Raw genomic sequence first — 24,054 nt, forward strand, 5'->3', positions numbered from 1 at the left:
GCCCAGTAGATAAAGCACCGGCCCTGGATTCAGAAGGACCTGAGTTCAAATCTGGCCCCAGACACTTGACACTTACTAGCTGTGTGACCCTGGGCAAGTCACTTAACCCCAATTGCCTCGAAGAAGAAGAAGAAGAAGAAGAAGAAGAAGAAGAAGAAGAAGAAGAAGAAGAAGAAGAAGAAGAAGAAGAAGAAGAAGAAGAAGAAGAAGAAGAAGAAGAAAAAATGATGAAGGGGATAGTTTCAGAGAAACCTGAGAAGACTTAGGCTATCTACCTTCCAAATGTTTTGGCAGAGAAAAAGAAGACTTGGAAAAGACATTTAAATACTATTTAAACATGGAGCATAAGGATTAAAGAGAGATTAGTGTGATTCTGGCAGTCATCAAAGGTGAAGACGGAGGGGACAGAAACAAGCTTGATCCAGGATGCAGCCATATTCAATGGCCCTGCCCTGCAGGAAGAAGGTCCTGGAACCTGGGGCCAGGCCCTGAATGACATTGGTACTCTTCCCTGGCCAAAGCCAAAGAGAGTTGGAGAGATGGGGGTGGCAGCTGGTGCCAGTGAAATCACTGGCCCTTCAGTGGGACTCCATGGCCTGCCCCACCCCCAGCCTCCAGTTTCTTTGTCATCCTTCACTCCCTGGGAAGGATTAAGGTCTCTGGAATACGGTCAAAGATCTCTGCCTTGGGAACAGCAGAACTTAAGAGCTCGAGAGCATTAGGAGAACTTGAGGAGTGAAAGCAGCCTCTGTTCACCTTCCCCCTATGACTGGCTGAGGAGTTTTCTCAAAAGCTCTCTTTTCAGAAGGACTTAATAGCCATATAAATACTGCAGCCGGAGCCCTGGCGTCTCCACAGCCCCTGCTGCCACCCCACTCTGCCACCCTGTCTGGAGAACATGTCCAGCCGGTAAGTAGCTACTGGGGGGTTGATTTTAGCCTCTGGAGTGGAAAATGGGGGAGCTGGGATTTAGGAACAGCATTCTTCTGAAGGAGAGCAGCTGGTGGCATTGCTCAGGGGTCTTGGGGGAGAGAGTCTTTTGCCAGTTTTATGAAGTGGAATGGACTCTATAGATTCTCTTCTGAAAGTGGAAGGGTTTGTGTGTATCTTGGGACAAGCAAAAGACAAATAAATACCTTCTCTATCAGTCAGGGAACCTGCCCCAGGGCCAGGTAAGGAGGTTGACAGGATCAAGGGATGAGAGGGTTGGTCTGGCTGGCTTTCCCATTAAAAATAAATTCCTAAATCTTAGAGCCAGAAGGGACCTTGACTGTGGCGGCGGTTGCTGCTGTTGCCACCACGTCTTCCATCATATAGATGGTAAGGATGAGTATGCTAACAGTGAACAAATCATTGACTCTCTAGTCAGAAGACCTGATTCAAACACAACCTCTGATACTGTGTGACCTTGGCGAAGTCTCAGTCTCTGGACCTGTTCTTAGACTTCTCTTCTGTAAAATGAAGAAGTTGAACTAGGTGGCTTCTGCGGCTCCTTCCAGCTGTGGGTCTACAATCCTTATTTATCTAAGGCTTTGAGATTTACAGAAATTATTTAATTAGGTCCACATTACAGCTCAGTGAAGTAGATAATAGAGAGAGGGGAGGAAAAAGAGAAAGAGACAGAGACAAAGATACAGAGAGAGATGATGATGAAGACAGACAGACAGACAGACAGACAGATAGATAGATAGATAGATAGATAGATAGATAGATAGATAGATAGATAGATAGATAGATGATCAATAAATAGAGGCAGCTATGTGGTTCAGTGGATAGAGTAGTGGGCCTAGTGTCAGGAAGATTCATCTTTTATGAGTTCAAATCTAGCCATAGACATTTACTGGCCATGTGACCCTGGGCAAGTCACTGAATGTTATTTTTCTCAGTTTCCTCAACCGTAAAATGAGCTGAAGCATGAAATGGCAAACCACTCTAGTATCTTTGTCAAGAAAACCCCAGATGGAATCATGGAGAGTTGGACATGACTATAAAATGACTGAACAACTATACACATTTATGTATGTATGTATGCATGCATGTATGTATGTATACACATACACACAAATACCCATACATATATCTGTGTGTATACAGTGCCATAGATGTGTATACACATGTATCCATATGTCTCTGTGTCTGCATATACCTATGTATATATGTGCATAGATAAATAAACATATATATTCATACACACACACAAAGCTAGATAGCAAAGCAGATAGAATGCTGAACCTAGAGTCAGGAAGAAGACCTGAATTCAAATCTTGCCTCGGACACTTACTAGCCTTGTGATTCAAGGCCAGCCACTTAAGCTCTGTCTGCCTCATTTTCTTGCCAGCATTGTAGTGAGGATCAAATGAGACCATACTCATAAGCTCTGCCCAAACTCTAAAATATCTATCAATGTTAGCTTGTCCTTATCACGATTCCACAGAGGTATTGACACTTTATAGACAGGGAACACAAGATGGAGAGGGCAGTGACTGGGCACTCAAGGAAGGGACAGCCTGAATTGTTAAGTACAGGAGAGGAGGCCATACAAAAGTAGCCATTCCTCCTGCTGACCTCATGTTTCTGGAAGAGCCTCGAGGAGGCTGACCAGGGATCTGGGGAGAACATTATAGTGGAAAGAGCATTGAACCTGGAGGCAAGAGACCTGATTTCAAGATGCACTTGTGCTTTACTAGCTTGGTGGCCTTGGGACAAGCTACTTGACCTCTTGGATCCTAATGTCAATCAATCTGGAGCTGATAGGGGTCTTGGAGGTTGCCCAGACCAGGAGGGTCAAACATGGGACCAGCATTCAGGGCCACAGTACTCGTGAGTCAGCAGAACCAGATTTAAATGGAACTGGAAAATATTAACAAAATAAATATGCAAGAATACAACATAGATGATGTTAATTTGTGGTTTTCCAAGTCAAGATGCAGCTGCAGGGTGTGTTTCTATTGGAATCTGACAGCAGAGATCTAGGTTGACCCTGACATTTTACAGATGGGGAAACTAAAGCCAAGACCAGGAGAGTGACTTGCCCAAGGTCACAAAGGAAGGAATTGGGAAAGGACATATTTGCATGTAGGTCCTGTGACTCAAACTCCAATCTTCTTTTTTTTAAGTAATATTTTTATTTATAGTTTGGGGATCCAATTTTTATCCCTTCTTCCCTCTCTCCCCTTCCCCCTCCCTGAGGTGGTAAGCAATCAGATAATGGGTTATACATGTACAATTATGTAAAACATTACCATATTAGTCATTTTGTATAAGAAAACTTGAATAAAAGAAAAAATGAAAGAAAAGTCATAAATCACATGCTTCGGTCTGGGTTCCATCAATATCAGTTCTTTCTTCAGAGATGTTAAGTCATTCACAGTTCTTCATCCAATAATATTGTGTCTCTGTGCACAATGGGTTTTTTTTAATGTTTTTTAATTTTTTAATTTTTTTTTTTAGTGAGGCAATTGGGGTTAAGTGACTTGCCCGGGGTCACACAGCTAGTGAGTGTTAAGTGTCTGAGGCCGGATATGAACTCAGGTACTCCTGACTCCAGGGCTGGTGCTCTATCCACTGCGTCATCTAGCTGCCCTATTTTTACATTTTTTTTTTTAGTGAGGCAATTGGGGTTAAGTGACTTGCCCAGGGTCACACAGCTAGTAAGTGTTAAGTGTCTGAGGCCGGATATGAACTCAGGTACTCCTGACTCCAGGGCCGGTGCTCTATCCACTACACCACCTAGCTGCCCCACACAATGTTTTCTTAAAACCCAATCTTCTTTCCATTAAATGACACAGAAGATAATACGTTCATCCAGCCAGAGCAGGGGTTCTTAAACTGAGGTCCACAATTCCCAAAGACCCCATGGGTAGATTTTCAGGGGGGTCTGTGAACTTGGATGAGAAAGAAAAGACATCTCTATTTTCACTTACCTCTAACCGACATTAGGCATCTCTGAATTATTTAACAACATGATTGTGAGAAGGGGTCCCTGGGCTTCCCCAGACCCATGACATACACTAAGGAGGCACTTGCTCAAGTGCCAAGAGAAGAGACATTACTAGTAACGTCCTCCAAACCACTCATTTGACAGAGAAGGAAACTGAGTCCCAGAACAGTTTTGTGAGTTGAGTTGAGAATTGTTATGGTCACAGCCATTTGTGAGATTTCTAAGATCTTTTCCGTTGGCACCAAAAAAGCATCTCTGTTTTTGAGGCAATTAGTGGATCTTCCACTCACACACCTGAACCCTGACCATTCTCCTCCCTCCAGGGGCTGGAGGCCCCATGGCAGCCTGACTGCGTTTCTAAGATAAAACTAGCCAATGGCACAGTTCCCGTCCCCACCCCCATCCCCATGAGGTCTGGATCTTTTCCCTGGGTTTTCTTCGGGAAGCAACATTGGCTTGTTCTTGGCTCTTGGACCATTTCAGAGTCGAGCACCCAGCTGGAGGCTACAGGAAGCTTTTTGAAACCGTGGAAGAGCTGTCTTCACCACTGCCCGCTCATGTCCGAGGTGAGTCCCTGCCATCCCTCTCCCCTGAGTCTCCCAGGTAGGTGCCAGGCCATGCAGGAAGGAGTAACAGAACCTGGGCATTTAAGCGGACACATGGCGTCTGACCTGCTCTACTAATCGCTTCTCATCGAAGTGACCTCAAAGGGATGCCATGAAGGGTCTGGGGAACCACCTTCTATTTAGGGGCAGGATCATGGGAGATTTAGAGAGAACTCAGAGAGCATCCAGAACAACTTGATCTTTTTACGAAAGAGTAAACAGAGGCCAGGGAAGATGAGAAGCTATGCCCAAGGTCGTGCAAGAGACTGAACTGGATAAATACCTATTTTTATCATTATTGAGCCCCATGTCTAGATATTGGGTAGAATTTCAGATGTCAGTTAGTGGGCCCTGGATGAGGTGGGAGATGGGATGAGGCAGTGCAGTGGAAAGAACTGTGGTGGCCACCAGGAGGTGCTGGAGGGTGTGCCCTAGTTCGAATCCAGTTAGCAGCTGAGTGATTCTGTGCAAATCACTTAACCTCTTCAGCCTCAGTTACCTGATGGGTAAAGTGAGGCTGATCAGCATGGCACAGTGCCACAGGACTGGAGAAAAAAAATCAAATGAGGTGGTATATGTAAAACACTGTAAATAGTAGCTGCTGTTATCTCTTTGTAACATTAGTGAAGTTATTTACCTTCCACGCACTTGATTATCTTTATATGTGAAATATAGGAATAAAAAAATCCCATTTCACAAATGAGTCTGGGAAATGGGTCAGATTTGTAGTCAGAGGATCCAAGTTCAAATCCTGGATCCTGTGTAGCCTTGGACAAGTCCCATAACCTCCCTGGAGTCTGCATCCTCATCTGGAAAAAAAAGGGGATGGGGGAGGGGAGCGTAGATCCCTTCCATCTCAGCCTGTCTATAGAATCCTGGGACCCCTGGCCAGCTCCCTTTCCAGGGCTGTGGTGGAGACTAACTGAATCAATGTTTATGGAAATCTTTGGTAAACAACAGGGTGTTCTGCAAACATCCCAGCAGCTCCAGGTTAGGGAGAAGTCATGGCTCCCCTTTATCTTTTAATGATATTTAATTTTCCCCCAGTTACATGTTAAAATAACTTTAATATTTGGGGTTTTTAAAGTTTTTAGTTCCGAATTCTATCCCTCCCTCCCCTTCCCTGAGACAGTAAGCAATCTGATATAGATTATACATGTGTAATCACGTAAAACATTTCCATATCAGTCATTTTGTACAAGAAAACAAAGAAGGAAGGAAGGAATATAAAAATAGTATACTTGAGTCAATATTTGGTCAATATCAGTTTTTTTTCCTCTATAGACAGCATGTTTCATCATGAGTCTTTTGGGACTGTCTTAGATTATTGTATTGCTGAGAATAGCTAAGTCATTCACAGTTCAGCATTCAATGATATTGTTGCTACTGTGCACAACATTCTCCTGGTTCTGTTCACTTTACTTTGTATCAATACATGTAAGTCATTCTAGGTTTTTCGGAAAGCATCCTGTTCATCATTTCTTATAACTTAATAGTATTACATTACAATCATATACCACAACTTATTCAGCTATTCTCCAATTGATAGGCATCCTTTTAATGTCCAATTCTTAGCCACCACAGAAATAGCTGCTATAAATATTTTTGTACATATAGGAACCCCCCCCCTTTTAAAATCTATTTGGGGCACAGACCTAACAAGAGTATTGCTGGGTCAAAGGGTATGCATAGTTTTATAGCCCTTGGTACATAGTTCAAAATTGCTCTCCAGAATAGTTGGATTAGTTGATTATGCTACCAACAGTGCATTAGTGTCCCAGTTTTTCCACATTTTCCTCAATTACACATCTCCTCCAACATTTGTCATTTTCTTCTTCTATAATTTTAGGCAATCTGATAGGTATGAGGTGGTATCTCAGTTGCTTTAATTTGCATTTCTCTAATCAATAGTGATTTAGAGCATTTTTTTTTCACATGACTATAGATAGCATTGATTTCTTTGTCTGAAAACTGCCTGTTCATATACTTTGACCATTCACCAATTGAGGAATGACTCATATTCTTATAAGTTTAAATCGGTTCTCTATATATTTGAGAAATGAGGCACTCATTAGAGATATTTCCTGCAATTTTTTCCAGTTTTATGCTTTCCTTCTAATTTTGGTTGCATTGGTTTTGTTTATGTAATTTAAAAAAAATTATACAGTCAAAATTATCTATTTCATATTTTAGAATGTTCACTATATCTTGTTTGGTCCCAAATTCTTCCATTATGTATAGACATGACAGGTAAACTATACCATGCTCTCCTAATTTGCTTATGGTATCACCCTTTATGTGTAAATCATGTACCCATTTTGACCTTATGTTGGTATATGGTATTAGATGTTGGTTTATACCCAGTTTCTGCCATAATGATTTCCAGTTTTCCCAAAAGCTTTTGTCAAATAATGAGTTTTTGTCCCTAGTGCCTGAATCTTTGGGCTTATCATATACTAGATTACTATGGTCATTTGCTATAATTTATTGTTTTCCCAATTTGTTCCACTGATCCCCCACTCTATTTCTTAGCCAGCACCAGATTGTGTTGATAATTATCACTATGTAATACAGTTTGAGATCTGGTATAGCTAGACCACTTTCTGTTACATTTTTTCATTGATTCCCTTGATATTATTGAGCTTTTGTTCTTTCAGATTTTTTGGTAGTTTGGCATGGCACTGAATAAATAGATTAATTTAGATAGAATCATCATTTTTATTATATTGGCTTGGCCTACCCATGAGCAATTAATATTTTTCCAGTTGCTCAGATCTGATTTTATTTGTGTGAATAGTGTTTTGTAATTCTGTTCATATAGTCCCTGGGTTGGTCATGGCAGGTGGACTCTGGGCAAGTCATTTTATCTGAATTTCAATTTCCTCAGCTGCCCAATGAGATAGAGTACCTTCTGTTAGGGGGCAGAAGCAGTGGTACCTATGAGCCTGCCATCTACTAAGTTTTAGGAAGCATTCTCTGCAGACTTTTGTACAATGCCCAACCAAGAAGTAGAGGCGTCCACAACTTGTCTGGGCTGCTCTAACCACTCTAACTCACTGGATCACCTTGTGAAGCATGTTCATGGACACTTCCTCATCACAACTAATGGAAAGGGTCACATCAGATGACCTCAGAAGTCCCCTTCAGCTTCTGTGATTCTGTGACCTCAGGTCCTCTACTCCACAGCTGCCTCCTGGTTGGGCAACTTCATTGTCACTGAGCCAGCTAAAGACAAAGAAGAATCTATTGCAGTGGGTCCCTTCCAGGATGCTGGGTGACTCTTCCCCAGTACTACCAACAGGCAGTCCCTTTTCACTGATCCATCATGCCCAAACACCTCCATCCTAGACCCACAGGTTCAGCAGCCAATCAATCAATAATCAATAAACATCATTAAGAGCCTACTATGTGCCGGGCACTATGCTAAGCTAGCTCACCCTCTGGTCTAAACAGGTGTCACTAGCTTTAACTTGGGCAGGGACTCAGCAGGGTTTGCTCTTGTGCTCCTTCCTCATAGGCAGAATTCCGCCATGGCTCACTGGCAGCCTCCTTCGATGTGGGCCTGGTCTGTTTGAAGTTGGAAGTGAACCGTTTTACCATCTATTTGATGGGCAAGCCCTTCTCCATAAGTTTGACTTTAAGGAAGGCCGGGTCACGTATCATAGAAGGTAAGTGAATGTGAAAGGCTGAGATACCAATATCAGAGGATCCCAGGCAGCTGGGAGAGCCCTGAGTTCAAATCCAGATTCAGATACTTCCTAGATGTGTGACCCTGGCCAAGTCACTTCACCTCTGCCTGCCTCAGTTTCCTCAATGATAATATAGGGATAATAACAGTGCCTACTTCATGTAGTTGTGTAAGGATCAAATGAGATAAAATTGGAAAGGGCTTAACACACAGTAGGTTATACATAAATGCTCATTCCCCTCATTTCTCCTCATAGATTTAGAACTTGAAGGAATTTTAGAAGCCATAAAATATGGCTCCCTTGTTTTACAGATGAAGAAATGGAGGCACAGAGCAATTCAATGATCTGCCATGGGTTACGTAGTTAAGTGTTTGGGATAAGATCTGAACCCAGGCAATCCCCATCTGCACTGCATTGTCCCTTCTTGGATATCCAGGGGTCACCACCTGGCCCTACTTCTCATCTACATGCATGTGCCTGGGCCAAGAATCTGTAAATCTCCCTGAGCAGAACACACCTAAGGTTGAAATGGGCTTGGGGGTTAGAGGTGATCCCCAAGGACCCTCCCTCTCACCTCCCAGAATCCCTTAGAAAGCAGAGAATCAAAGGTTTGGTTTTCCCCTTTAAGTTATTGTTTTTTCATATCATTTATAAGAACTCTAAGAACAGTGAAATTTATATGGTACATTAAGGGCTGTAAAGAACTTTACATGTGAGATCTCATTTAATTCTCTCAATATCCTCAGTAGGTAAGTGGATATTATCATCACTTCCATTTTATAGTTGAAGAAACTCAGGCAGAGTAACTTGCCTAGGGTAACACAGCTAGTGAATGTTTGAGGTCAGATTTGATCTCAGGTCTCCTTGACTCTAGGCCCAGCATGCTATCTACTGAGCCACTTAAATCATTCCAATTATAATAGAACCTTGGCAGAAAAGCAAATAGTCAGCGAACCTCCATGAGTGTCTGGGGCCTGTGGAAAGTGAGGGGGGCATTTAGGTTCGGCTGATTAGGCTCACAAAAGGCCACCTTTACTAAAAAGACAAAGGCAGTGAGAGAACTCTTTTCCAAAAATCACTCGATCTCAGACCAAGATTTCTGCCTTCTAGCCTGGTACAGTGGAATGAGTATTGGTTTCTGTAGGGAGAGGACCTGGGTTCAAATCTTCCTTCGGATGCTCATGACCAGTGTGACTTTTGACAAGTCACTTAACTTCCTCCCTGCACCTCAGTTTCTTCACCACTAAAACAAGAATGGGGGTGAATTAGAAGGCCTCTGCAGTCCCCCCTCTCCTTCAGGCAATGTTCTACCATGATCAGCCCAGAATTCTGGCAGGCACCATTGTAAGCACAAACCAACACACTCTGTATCGAGGAAGCATGACTCTGCCACCAAGAGTAATATTGGGTAAGTCTCTTCCTCTCTGGGTGTCCCAGTGTCCTGACTGGGACTTCAAAGCCCTTTCCACCTCTAAATGTAGGATTCTGTGATATCGCTACCCAAGGCACAAGCCCTTCCAGCCTCGGCTTCCCATCTGTGAAACAAGGGGACTGCACTAGTGGGCCTTCAAGGTCGTGTCGGGCACTAAATGTTTGACCCCCGGCCTTCATGGGCGAGAGGCTCACTCACCTGGAAAGTAGTCCTTCCATTCTCACTCGGCTGCAGTCCTCCCTTAGGAGGAAATGACGTCCATCCACACGGAACTCTTGGCCCTGTGCCTGTTGGATCTGATTCCAGCTGCTGGTGGTTCTCATTCATCCCTCTTCTCTCCAACTTGGAGGCGAATCCCAAATGAGGCCCCTGAAGGCCTCGTGGGGATCCCCCTCTCCCCTGTCAGTGCGTTTCAGGAGATGTGCTTCTTGCCCTTCTCTAGGTTCATCCGCACGGATGCCTATGTAAGGGCCATGACTGAGAAGAGGATCGTCCTGACGGAATTCGGCACCTGCGCCTTCCCTGATCCGTGCAAAAACATCTTCTCCAGGTGACTGGGACTCCGCGCTTTCCTCTCCTGTGCTTGCTTGGTTGGCCGCCTCCCTCCCGGAAGAGCTTCGAGACTCACCCGTCATTTGCTCCTGCAGGTTTTTTTCTTACTTCCGAGGAGTGGAGGTCACCGACAATGCCCTCGTCAATATCTACCCAGTGGGGGAAGATTACTACGCCTGCACCGAGACCAATTTCATAACCAAGATAAACCCGGAGACTCTGGAGACGATTAAGCAGGTAGAACTTTGTGCTTTGGGCAGATTCGTTTTTCTTTGTCTCTAGGCTGTGACTTCATCTGCAGGAACAGCTCCCAGGGGGGAAATTCCTTCTGCTCACACAGATTAGCAGCTCTTACACAGGCTAGAGACTGAAAGAGCTGCCCAAGGTACCTCAGTGAGGATGGTTCAAAGCAGGATTTGAATTCAGGTCTTCTTGATTCTAAGACCAGCTCTCTCTTTAATGTGCAACAGCGCTTTGGGGAAAAGTGTTAGTTCAACAGCAAACATACAAATCCATTAAAATTATTTCCAAAAACAGAGGAAAGATTTGTTTTCACAGGAACCTAGAAAACAAAGACCTATAAGCTTTCTTGTAAATAGGATTGAATTAGTGAATCTCACCTAGGCTCAGGTGAGGCTGTATTCATTGACACCAAGCTGTGCCTGCTTCCTACCTCTAAATCAGTAGCATCACAGTATCACAAGATTAGAAAGGGAAAGACCCTCAGAGGCCATCTAGTTCAACACCCTTATTTTAGAAATGAGAAAAGGAAGGCACAGAGAATGTATGGGCTCACACAAGTACTAAGCTTCAGAGATTAAATGTGAACCCAGGGTCCACGTCTGAACAAAGAGTTTAGAATGAAATGGGAAGGTCTGAAAGTCTAATGGCTCCTCAATGAAATGAGCCAAGCCACTGTGCTGGGCCAAGAAGATGGTCTTAGAAGGATTCCATCCCTCAGGCAGAATTACATAGTGAGCAGTAAGAATAGCTGAGAGTTGCACTTGATCCTCACAAAAATCCCAATGGGCAAATGGGCAACTCACCAATGGGCAACTCTTCTGTTTCCAATTCTTTGCTGTCATGTAAAGTGCACCTGTGACTGTTCTGATATAAATGGACCCATTCCAGCTTTGACCTCGTTGACCAGAGGGTCTCTGGGTCAAAGGGTGTGGCCATTTTTCACCATTTTTACCGTAATTCCAAACTACTTTACAGAATATTTGGGCCAATTCTCAGCTCCACCAGCTGTATGTCATTATTTCTGTCTTTCCACAGCCCCTCCAACATTGACACTGTACATATTGTTTATCTTTTTCCTATTTACTTTGTACTAATTGAATTTCACCTCAGAGATTTTTTATTTATATTTTTTACTATTATTGGTGAATGTGAACAATCTTTCACATGATTATAAAAAGTTTGCAATCTTTTGGGGAACTATTTGTTCACATTCTTTGACCAATTTTCTATTGAAGTTGAGCTCATATCTAATATATTTGCTTTACTTCCTTGTATATCTCGGATATCACACACTACTCAGAAGTACTTGATGCTCAGGGGAAGGTTTCCCTTTATATCTTAGCAGTAGTGATGTTCTTCACACAAGAGTATTTCAATTTCATGTAATCAAAAGGATCTATTTGGTGGGATGGGGAGAGTGAAGGGGTAGTAGTATCTTCATGCCTTCTCCCCCCCAGTCAGAGCTATGAAAGGAACCCGATTTTAATCTCTTCTAATTTTTTGTGGTATGACATTTTGTATTCAGGTCACACCCAGTTTGACTTTGCTGGGATGTGTGGTGTAATGTGTCAATCTAAACCTAATTTCTGCCAAACTGCCTTCTAGTTTTCCAAAAAGCTCTTGCCAAGCAGGAATTCTTTCTCAAGTACTTGTCTCCCCAGATTTCACTTAATTCTGTGTTATTGGGCTCACTTGTTTTTCATTTTTGTTTATCTAGAACCAAAAGAAAATCAGATCCTAAATTTAGACAAAGAGAGTCCCAGAGAGGCCTTGTGGCCCAGCTTCCTCATTTACAGATTAAAAAAAAAAAAACTGAGGTTGAGAGATCCAATGACTTGCCCGATGCTTCTTGGATAATATGTATCAGAGGAAGAATTTTAACTTTGGTCCCCCAGCTCTACATATAACATTCTCTCCACTGTATCATGGGCAACTTGGACCAAAAGTACTGACAGTTATTGCTTTTTAACCTAATATGAAGTCTACATGGCTTATTCCCCTTCCATTACACTTTTCTTTTCATTATTTCCCTTGAGGTTCTAGACCTTGTGTTCCTCCAGATCAATTCTATTATTATTTTGTCAGGCTCCACAAGGTAGAGTTTGATTGGCATTGGCTTAGTAACCCCTGGCATTTCTTCTCCTGTAGGTCGATCTCTGCAACTATGTCTCCGTCAATGGTGCATCAGCTCACCCCCACATCGAAAATGATGGAACTGTTTATAACATTGGCAACTGCTTTGGGAAGAACTTTTCTATTGCTTATAACATTGTCAGGATTCCTCCCTTACAAGCAGGTATGCTCACAAGCTAGATCTTTCCTTAAGCAAACTTGCCTGGGTGCAAGAAGTAAGTCAGGGCCATGATGAGGAAGCCGATTTCTGTCTGTCTTTGGGCTGGGCCTGGTCACTTTTCAGGACCCCAAATCTCCTGTGGTTCCTGTCGAACTCAGGGATTCTAGTGGAAATCTGTGTTGAACTGAAATTTTAATTCAAGTCATCGTGATTTATTAAAGATTAACTAAGTTCCAGGAACTGTGCTAGGAACCATGAGTACAAAGTAAAAAAAAAAAAAAACAGCCCAGCTTCCATTCTAATGCATACAAGGAGGTAAAAAACAAAGTCCTTTCAGGAGAGGAAGGTGCTAACACTAGTGGATTCTGGGAAGGCCTCCCATTGGAGGAGGCACCTGAGCAGGAATCCTGTGAGGCACAGATGAGGATCATGAGTACTTCCTGTACATGGTGGACCATCATTGCAGACAGAATAGTATGTTTGGGGCAGCCAGGTGGAGCAGTGAATAGCACCAGCTCTGGATTCTGGAGGACCTGAGTTCAAATACAGCCTCAGACACTTGACACTTACTAGCTGTGTAACCCTGGACAAGTCACTTAGCCCTCATTGCCCTGCAAAAAAGAAAATAATATGTTTAGGGAATGGCTTTGGGGTTGGTTTGACTGGAGTAGAGAGTGCAAGCAGAGAAGGCCTGTTAATAAGAATGGGGGATCAGGAGAAGGCAGAATTGGGGAGAAAGGGACTGAAATGCCAACTTAACTAGGGAACTGTTGAAGAGTTTTGAGTGGGCTGAAGGGAAGAGAGAGAATAAGGTCAGATCTGTATTTGAGGGATGTCAGCTTTGGAGTGTGTGAAAAACACTGAAGAAGGAAGAGCCTGAAGACAGGGAAAGCAATTAGAAGACTATTGGGGGCAGCTAGGGGAGCAGTGGATGGAACACCAGCCCTGGAGTCAGGAGACCTGAATTCAAATCCAGCCTCAGACACTTAATACTTACTAGTTGTGTGACCCTGGGCAAGTCACTTAACCCCAATTGCCTCACCAAAAAAAAAAAAAAGAAGAAGAAGAAGAAGAAGTTAGGATAGCTCCAATGGAGGTGAGCAGGTCTTGGAGATGGTCTGAGCAGAGAGAAGAACACAGGTGTGAGGAAAGTTGAGATTAAATGTCTTAGTAAGACAAGAATAAGCTCTGCAAAACACAAGCTGAAAATGTGCTTTTCTTGCACCCACGGTTTCAAATTCTCAAATTGACTCCTCCCCAAGAGATTCTGCAATGGCCTGGTGCTAATGCCTTTGTTTCAGACAAAGAAGACCCAATAACCAAGTCGGAGGTGGTCGTCCAGTTTCCTTGCAGTGATCGGCTGAAACCATCTTATGTCCACAGGTAACCTAAGGGCCCTCACCAGTGTCCAAGAGGAAAAAGGGAAGCTGATTTAGGGCCTCTCCTGCCTTGGATCAAACCCAACCACAGGATTTCCATGCAGACAATGACATTTAAATGTTTGCAACATTGTCAGGAAACCCCAGGGGTGTGTGGTTATCCCTGCCCATGGGCAGCAGTCCTCCTGCCTCACACACTCCCCTTGTATTTCTCCACAGTTTTGGGCTGACTCCAAATTACATCGTGTTCGTGGAAACACCCGTCAAAATTAACCTGCTCAAATTCCTTTCTTCCTGGACTCTCTGGGGAGCCAACTACATGGACTGCTTTGAGTCCAATGAAACCATGGGGGTAGGCTCCCTCCTCACTAAGCCATGTACTGGGGTGGGGGGAGAGTTTTCCCGGGCCCCTTCTAACTCTCTTCCCACTTTCCAAGGTGTGGCTTCATGTGGCTGATAAAAAACAAGGCATGTACCTCAATCACAAATACAGAACGTCCTCTTTTAACCTCTTCCATCACATTAACACCTATGAAGAGGGTAACTTTCTCATTGTGGACCTTTGCTGCTGGAAAGGGTATGGACCAGAAAACAATGAGGGGGGGCTGTCTCCATGCCTGGGCCCGGGTTTGTGTGGGGTGTCCCTTTGTGGGCTTCCATTTCACTCAGAATCAGGGGATTATTTCTCTAGAGCCGAGCTTGTGGTAAAGTCTAACTGGATCATCTTGTTTCAATGTGATTGGTTCCTCTTGTAACCCTACAGACTTTATGCATTTAAGAACATGATTCTGAGGAAGGGTCTATAGACTTCCCCAGGCCACAAAATAGGTTCACATTTGATTTGACAGTTGGGAGGTTAAATGCCTTAGGGTCATTCAGCTGAAAAGAACCTAAGGAGCCATCTTTTCCAACACTCTCATTTTACAGATTTGGAAACTGAGGCTCAGTAACCACACATTTGCCTTTCACTAACTTAGCCTGAAAGTTAAATGCTTTCTTCAAATATAGAGATGTTTCTCTAGAGATGTCCCCTAGAGGAACCATGTCTGTATCTTGGACAGTAAGAGCCTTGAATCAGCAGGTGGAATAGCAGATAGAATGTTGTGCTTACAGTCTAGCACACCTAACTTCAAATCCTGCCTCAAATACTGACTTGCTATGTAACCATAGCAAGTCATGTCATTGCCCTCAGCTTCATTTTCCTCCTCTGTTAAAAGAGGATAATACTAGTACATACTTTATAGGGTGGTTGTGAGTTCCAAATGAGCTAATGTGTGCAAAGAACTTTGCAAGCTGTCAAATGCTATGGAATCATTAGCTATTCTAATTATTAGAAGGCTTCACTCTCCGTTTTCTTCTAGGACAACTCATGTTGGTGCACGGAAGGAAGGGGGAAGGGAGAGAGCCATGGTAGAGAATTAGAGTTCAGACCTGGCAGAGCATTCCACACCTGTCATCCAAGAAGAAACCTAGCTCAATGTGGAGACATTGGCTGCCAGGAAGCTGGCCATGAAGACTTGGTTTTAGGGCTCAGAGGAAATGGGAAGTGGGCTATTGGTAGGGGCATCATCCACATGGCCCGAGGCCAGCTCCATGTGCTGAATATGGACCTTACTCCCCATCCAAGAGTCAGGGATCCCATTGCTTGTGATTTCTTGGAAGGCAGTAGGGGGTTCAGTGAGTAAAATGCTGGACTTGTAGTCAAAAGGACTTGAGCTTTCCTTCTGCCCTCAGATGCTTCCTGACCAAGTGACCTTTGCCAAGCCACACAACGCTTCTCAGCCTCAGTTTGGCTTCTGTAGAAGGAATAAAACCAGCAAGTGCTTCCCAGGGCTGTTGTGAGGCTGCAGGAGACACACAAAGCCCTTGGTGAAGTATAAATATTCACATTTGCTGCTATTCTGCTCATTTTGGGATTCTTCCTTTGGCAGGTTTGAGTTCGTTTACAATTATTTGTATTTAGCCAATTTACGGGAGAACTGGGAGGAGGTCAAAAGAAACGCCACCAAGGCTCCCCAACCTGAAGTTCGGAGATACGTCCTTCCCTTGACTATCAACAAGGTAATTTCACCAAAGCAGCTCCAGACACATCAGGCATAACCACACCTTCATGGCCCTGAAACATCAGCTGGCTTCCCTTCCCCACAGAGAGTGTATATACCCACTGTGGAGCCCTGCACTCAGAGAGGTGAGGCAGACACAGTGGAAGGAGCCTCAGGTCCTTGAGGCTCAGGATCTGTGTCACCTTCAGCAAATCACAGGACTTATTTCTTGCCTACTGAGTCCCCTGCCTTGGGGGAAGGAAGTTCCAGAGACACAAGGGAGCTTGTTCCCAGCTTTGCTTTTGTTTGATCTTTGTTCATTAACTGCACACAGACATCCCATTTGGGAATGGCTTCCTTATTGGTCACCAGCTGTTTCCTGTCTATTCGAATAGAACTCATTTAATTTTTTCTGATGTTATATTTGGTGCCGGCCAGGTCCAGCCCCTTTCTGTTTCTTTTGTGAGGCCAAGGTGTGAGGCTTCAAGGCAGTCCACAAACCCTTGGTGTCTCTCATTCCTTCCTCCTCAACCTCATTTCCCAACATATTGGGATGGCTTGTCTCCATCACCTCTTCCCACCTTTGCATTGTAGTCACCAAGTATCAAAGTCTATTTTGACTTCATTTGCAAATCACCCATCTGTGAAATCACAAAGCCAGGAGGCAAAATGTAATTGGAGACAAGGGAGAAGATGTTATAATTACATTCCATCTTAGGTTCAATTTCTCCAGTGTCTTCTCTCCATGAACCCAGAGTGGATAAAAATAAACTTTTAGAAAGTACTTGAATCTGAGTTTTCTCAATACCTTTGCCTCTGGTGCAACATAATCCCAATTGTGAAATGGAAGGTGATTTCCCCAAGTCTCCAAGGGCCCTGCCAATCTATGGCTAGATACACCAGGAAAAGAAAATTAAGAGGATGAGCCCTTGCCAAGAGGTCGAATGGAACAAAGGGGTCGATCTTACAATTGTGACTGAAAAATGTCCCTCAAATGAATTCTGGGATTTATACACATGGTGACTGTGTAGACAGGTCATATATTCAGCATATTTATTGGGCACTTGAGATTGCAAAATACTCTTCCTACATAATCTCATTTGAGCTTCAAAACAACCCTCTGAGGTAGGAACTTTGCAACTTCTCTTCCCTCATTTTCACCATTGAGCAAACTGAGGCCCAGGAAGGTATAGTAACAGCTGGACCTGGAGTCAGGCAGAGGTGTTCAGATCCTGCCTGAGACACTTACTGGCTGTGTGACCCTGGGCAAGTCACTTAACTCTCTGATACTCAGTTTCCCCAGTTGTCAAATAAGGGGGCTGGACTTGGCCTCTAAGGTTCCTTCTAGCATTAAATCTTTCTTCTATGATTTCATGACATGCCCCTGGTCATAGAGTTCATAAATGTCAGAGGTAAGATTTAAACCCAGGTTTTCTTACTTCCAAATCCAGCATGTTAGCACTCTGTCTCTCCACACACAGAAACACACATGTATAGCTACATGTATCCATATATATCCCTATCCATGTATATGTACCTATATGTGTATACATCATTGGATTCTAGGTATAACACCCAAGAAAATTCTTATGGAAACTACTGTTATAATAAGGCCTCTCCGGAATCCTGGGCTCTGGGGAGCTTAGGGGGACTTTTGAGGCAGCTAAGTGGATGAACACATAGTGTTAGCCTTGGAATCGGGAGGACCCCAAGTTTGAAACATGCCTCAGACACTTAATGGTGAGGTGATTCTGGGCAAGTCACTTGAACCTTTGTCTGCCTCACTTTACTCACCTGCAAAGTGTGAATAATAACAGCACCTTCCTCACAGGGTTGTTGTGAGGATCAAATGAGGTAATATTGGTAAAATGCCTTGAAAAACTTCAAGTGTTTAGGTAAATGCTGACTCTTCTTTTGAGGGCACTTAGTTCAGCCCCACCATTTTCCCTTCTCATGCCTCCCGTCCCAGTGTGGGTTTTGTGCCTTAGGCAGCCTTGATGCTTCATGGTATAATAGAAAGTTCTCTTTGCTTGAGAATCTGCATCCCTGGGTTCCAATCTTGCCTTGGACACTTCCCATGTCTATGACCAAGGACAGGTCACATAATATCTCAGAGCCTCGATTTCCTCATCAGTAAAATGGGATAATAACATATGCACTCTATCCTGCCTCCCAGAGCTGTTGTGAAGACAACACTTAGCAAACCTCGGGAATGATGTCATCATCATATCTTGGGCATGTCTGTAGAAGGCCATGATGGCATAGGGAGGTGCCCACCCACCATTTTGCTTTTCTTCTCCCAGTGGCTCTTTGTTGTCTTTCCCCTAGGCTGACACAGGCAAGAATTTGGTCAGTCTGCCCAACACCACAGCTGCCGCCATTCTCTGTAGTGATGAGACCGTCTGGCTGGAGCCAGAGGTCCTCTTCTCTGGGCCCCGCCAAGGTAAGGTGATCAGTGGTGCAGGAGACACCTGGGAGCACCATCTCCCCCACATATAATTCCACAAGCACGTCCCCCCGAGCTGGGAGCTGGGCCAGCCCTGGAAATACAAAGGCAGAAGGGAAGCCTCACTTGTCTTGACACCACTTCAGGTCCACAGTCACTTCTCCGAGATGTTTCCAGTTGGTTCCCATCTCATTAAAGCCAAGTCTTGGCTGTTTGTAGTCATTGGACTTTGGCTAAGTCTCATCATCTCTCCAGCCCTCGGTTTCATCTGCAAAGTTAGCATCATTCTCAAACTCCCTCGTGAAGGCAGGTGCCTTATAAACGCGGGTCATTGCTCTGGTCCTCAGGAGCCATCTGATCCAAACCCCTCATTTTGCAAATGAAAACTCCCAGGCTCAGCTCACAAGCTCAGGCCCCAAGGGCTCTGACCCCAATCAGGGTTCCTTCCACAGGGCCACTCCTATATTTGGCATCTCCTTCTCTGAAAAGTCATCCCTCGGGAATCTCATGACCTGAGTTTAACTCTCAGCTCTGCCGCTGACTCCCCAGTGACCCTGGGCACTCATTTCCCCACCTACAAAATGAGGGGGTTGGAGTTATCGTGACTGATGCAGGGGAATCGTTTTCTAATATGTGGAACTTTCTTGGGTTTGTTCTCTTCTCCCTAAAGTCGAAGTAATTGGAATTTCCTCAGTCCTCTTTATTTTAATGGTTACTTTATTTACTGGACGAAACAAGTGAATGGGACCTTCCTGGGAAAAGAAGGGGAGGTTACAATTCTAAATTTGGTTGAGAATTCTCATTTGGTTTACCCTTTTATTAGGAAGCCCAGTTTCTGCACAGAATGCATCTTCACAGGTATCATGAAGCCATCCCCAACCCCAGCTGCCCCACAGGGCATCCCAGGAGAATGGAATCTCCTTAAGGAGACTGGCCCACCTTCCTCTCTTGGTATCCCCCCATATAATGGTGCCCAGTCCATAGTAGCTGATTCAGAAATGCTTTTTGATTCTTTTCACTCATTCTTGTGCTTTCTTTTGCAGCTTTCGAGTTTCCCCAGATCAATTACCAAAAGTATGGTGGGAAGCCCTACATGTACGCATATGGCCTGGGCCTGAACCATTTTGTTCCCGACAGGGTAATCCTCAGAGCTCATTGGGGGGCAGGAGCCTGAGATAGCTCTTTTATTCAAGGAAAACAACTTGTTCATGGGTGTTTCTCGTCTTCTCTGACTGTGCAGCTCTGTAAACTGAATGTCAAAACTAAAGAAACGTGGCTGTGGCAAGAACCGGACTCCTACCCATCAGAGCCCATCTTTGTGTCCCACCCAGATGCCCAGGAAGAGGATGACGGTAATGAGGACCAGAAATGCCCTAGGATCCTGGACCCTTCTTGTGTTCTCGTTTTCAGCTCAACAGCTAAGGAGGAGCCAGTCCCTTTTCCCTGTGAGGGCAGAATAATTCTTTACCATGACAGGCATAAGGATCTGGTTGGGGGAAGGGCACATTTTAGGAAGGACATTGGAGAGCCGGTGAGCATCCAGAGAAACGCAGCCAAGGTCAGAGGGACCTTGAAGCCCCACCACTGGAAGGCTCTGGAAAGATTTAGCTGAGAGAATAGAAGGTGTAGGGGGATGTCACGGCTGCTGTGTAGAAGTGGGACTAGGTGGGTGGTGCATGGCCTAGAGGCAGAGCTAGACTCAATGGGCTGGTACTGCAGCCGGTGCTGAGAGGAGAGTGGAGGCAGGGGATGGATCGACGTGTCCCTGGGGAAGTCACTGCCCTTCTCAGTGTTCTCATCTGTAAAAGGAAGGTGGTGATGACAGCCCCTCCTTCCCAAGGTGGTTGTGAAAGCTGAATGAAATAATGTGCAGAAAGGGCTTTGCAAACCTTAAGGTGCTATTTGGATGGTAGCAATTGTGGTGATGAAGGTGACTGTGCAGTCTTGATAGGGATCCTCCGGGGGAAACACGTTTCATTCTGGGACATCTGATTATTAGGAAGTTTTATGTAACGATGCCACTTGCTATAAAAAGATGACCTAGGTGGTGCAGTGGAATCAGGAAGACTCATCTTCTTTGGTTCAAATTCAGCCTCAGACTCTTACTAGCTGTGTGACCCTGGGCAAGTCACTTCACCTTGTTTGCCTCCATTTCCTCATCTGTAAGATGAGCTGGAGGAGGAAATGGCCAACCATTCTAGTATCTTTGCCAAAACAACAACAACAACAACAAATTGAGGACTCACAAAGACTCATATAGGACTAAAATGACTCAACAACAACAAAAGGGTTTACATGGGCTTTGTATTCAGGTACAAAGTACATGCTACATAAATGTTGATTATTAATGTCTATTATTATTCAAACCCCACCTAAGTCATTCACTAGCTGTGTGAGCACGGGCAAGTCATTTTACCTTGTTGAGCCTCAGTTGCCTCATCTGTAAAATGGGGTTAATAAAAACATATTTCCCCAGCAAATTGTAAGGCTCAGATGAGATAATGTAGAAATGATAACAGATAATGCCCTGAGATTTGCAGAGTATTTTATCGATACTACCTCATTGGACCCACACAACAACCCTGTGAGATAGGCACTATCATCTCCATTTTATAGTTGAGGAAACTGAGGTAGACAGGTAGGAAATATCTGGGGCTGGATTTTTACTCAGGTCTTCCTGACTCTAGACCTATCTGCCACTTGTGATTTCATTCGTATAGGTACCTCCTGGATAAGGAAACTGTCTCCCCAACACAGATCAACAACTTCTCTGCACCTTCCAATGTCAGGCCATTGCCAGAGCCCTGAGGGGTGATCAGAGCCACATGAACAATCAGCCAGGGGGTGAGGGGGGCTGGGAGGGTGAGCCCTCTTCCTGCACCATGGAAGTATCTGCCCACCAAGGTATCTGACACTCACCAAGTGTCAGAGTCAGGACAGAACCAGGAGCTTCCTGTTCCTGCAGCTCCCCATCAATATAGGCACAGGGACATGATCTGTGAGCTTGGCCCTAACCCTCTCTCCTTGTTATTTGCCTTTGATTGCCAGGAGTGGTTCTGAGCGTGGTGGTGAGCCCCGGGGTGGGGCAGAAGCCCGCTTACCTCCTGGTCCTCAATGCCAAGGACATGACTGAGATGGCCCGGGCTGAAGTGGAAATCAACATCCCTGTCACCTTCCATGGGCTGTTCAAAAAATCCTGACCCTGGGTCATTCTTCAGCACCATCGAGACCCCCAGCAGCCCACCCTAGTCATCCCCATGGGCCGGGCCATCCTTCCTTCTGTTCCTCTAGTCCTGCCCTGCTGAGCTGAGGGCACCTGACCCCGTCTTCACCACAAGCTCCTAGAGTGGCCCAAATCTTCCCAGACAATGCCTGAGGTCTCATCCAGCATTGGGCACTTTACTACCCTCAAAAAGATCACCTTTGGGGTCCCTGAGAAGACCCCCTTGGACAGACTATGGGGTACACTTAGATGGTGTGAGTGTGGATATCATTAAAACAATTCCAGGTACAAAATTGTGCATTCAGTGAATCTCTGTGTTCAGTCTTCTTTTTGTTGGTCTGAGATCCAGGTTCTGGGGCTGCTGATGTGTGTAAAGTTTTGCTGATGAGTCCCAGATCCCTGTTGGGGGTAATCGGTGTGATATGGTGCAGAGAGCTCAGGATTTGGAGTCTTGGGTCCTTCCTCTGCTGTCACATGTATGACTTTGAGCAAGTCATTCTCCATTTTGGGCCTCCATTTCCACATTTGCGAATAAGAGGGGATTTAACGAGCCGGTGTCTTCTCTGATCTATGACTACAATAGCCGATCTTCTGTGGATTCACTCTGGTGAAGAGAAAGCATGGGGTGATGGGAAAAGCTCTGACTTGGGGCTGGGTAATGGAAGGAAGAAACATTAAATCCTTCCTGTGTGTCAGGTGCTTGGTCTACAAACAGAAGAGTAAGGCAGGCCCTTCTCCCAGGCCAATGCAAGAGACACGCCCATGGGAGTGTCTGGCTGCAGGCTGGTAGGCAATGGGGCATGGCAAGGTCCAGCTGTCTTTAAGATGCACCAATAGGATTGATGGTAAGTCCCAGGGGTCCAAGGACATTAATACCAGAGAAGTGTAGCAGATGATGGGGAGGCCATGAGCTCGGTGAGTACCTCATTGACATTCCTTTAGGTCTATAACCTGCCCGACACAGGGGAGACACCAGCTGAGGAGGCCTCTGCCCCAAAGTATCCACTGTCACTGTAGCCCCAATGCCACTGGCTGCCATTTATGTTCCAATCCCAGGTCATTCCACTCTCAAGACCTCAGGCTCCTCTTTTGTAAAATCAGTCACTGGACTCAACACTCTTCCAGTTCCGAATCTATAATCCCATGACTGTATGATCTTTATGACCCAGGGCAGGTGATTTTCCCTCTTTTCCTCAGACAGTATTTGGCATCTCAGGTTTCTCCTGTGTCCAAGGAGACAGGTGAGCTCCATGACACCTAAGGTCCCTCTCTAGCCCTAAGTCTATGGTCCTAAGTATTATCTCCATGTTTGTTTTACAGGTTGAACACAGAGCCCTGGGGCTCATTCTCCCCTCCCACTTGGAGAAGCACACTGGGTCCCCAGACCATGGCTCTTACTTCTCCCCTCGGGGTCCTAGGGATGACCAGGGCTTGGAGGAGTATTCTAAATCTACCACTCATGAGCCCCCACCTGGTATGTCCCCACCCCCATATCAATCAATCACCAGTTAATACCTCCTCAGTGTAGTCAATTGGCTCTTACAAAGGAATAATTACTGAGAAAATATGGAAAAAAATAATTGCGACAAGCTCCCAACCTGGGAGCAGAGCCCCTCCACCTCCCTGATTCCTGTAGATAATGACCTTAAACTGGAAATGGTGGTTACCACACATTCCACCAGGTCATTCCCCTCAGTTGATAAATGAGTCACTCCATTTTTGTGCCTGTTTTCTTTATTTAAGTATTATTTTTTGATTAACAAAAATGGATTTTTTTCTCCTTTCAACCTTGTCATTATTTATAAAAAGAGAGAGAAAAACAAAACCTTTGTAATGAATATCTACAGTCGATGAATCAAGTGAAACAAATTCCTGAATTGGCCATGTCAAAAATATATCTCATTCTGGACCCTGAGTCTATAGACTTTTGGGTAGGAGGTCGGCAGCATGCTTCATCATTGGTCCTCTGGAATCACGGTTGGTTATTGTGGAGTCATTGCTTGCAGCATCTCAGCTGCTGGATCCAGTGACTGCTAGGCTGGGTTGGGTAGATCCCACCTCAGGGCTGGCTCCTCACTTTGCTCAGCAGTTGCCACTGCTGCTAGAGTCTGGTCTGAATTGTAATTGCTGGTCCTCTTGGGACTTTCCCATCTTTTGAAGATCACAGTCATCAGCTGTTCTCTTCTTTCTCTAATATTCCTTCACATAAG

The 24,054-nt window shown here is 44.7% G+C and overlaps 1 protein-coding gene across 6 annotated transcripts; it reads left to right on the plus strand.

The window, feature by feature from the left end:
- Positions 1-733: 733 nt before the first annotated feature.
- Positions 734-22,122, plus strand: RPE65 (retinoid isomerohydrolase RPE65). 6 transcript variants are annotated; one of them, XM_043999807.1, is made up of 15 exons: positions 734-909; positions 4,424-4,506; positions 8,063-8,213; positions 10,109-10,216; positions 10,314-10,455; positions 12,610-12,757; positions 14,056-14,137; positions 14,353-14,485; positions 14,571-14,710; positions 16,065-16,194; positions 18,504-18,618; positions 19,665-19,759; positions 19,862-20,066; positions 21,342-21,465; positions 21,670-21,782. In XM_043999807.1, the coding sequence occupies exons 1-14, from the start codon at positions 899-901 to the stop codon at positions 21,434-21,436; spliced, it is 1,638 nt and encodes a 545-aa protein (XP_043855742.1). In that variant the 5' UTR covers positions 734-898; the 3' UTR covers positions 21,437-21,465; positions 21,670-21,782. The 6 variants fall into 6 exon arrangements, with proteins under 6 accessions (XP_043855742.1, XP_043855745.1, XP_043855748.1 ...); XM_043999810.1 differs by having other exon boundaries at positions 19,862-19,973; XM_043999813.1 differs by having other exon boundaries at positions 8,067-8,213.
- The last annotated feature ends 1,932 nt before the right edge of the window (positions 22,123-24,054 follow it).

The sequence above is a fragment of the Dromiciops gliroides genome, chromosome 4, assembly GCF_019393635.1.
Source record: "Dromiciops gliroides isolate mDroGli1 chromosome 4, mDroGli1.pri, whole genome shotgun sequence".
NCBI lineage: Eukaryota > Metazoa > Chordata > Mammalia > Microbiotheria > Microbiotheriidae > Dromiciops > Dromiciops gliroides.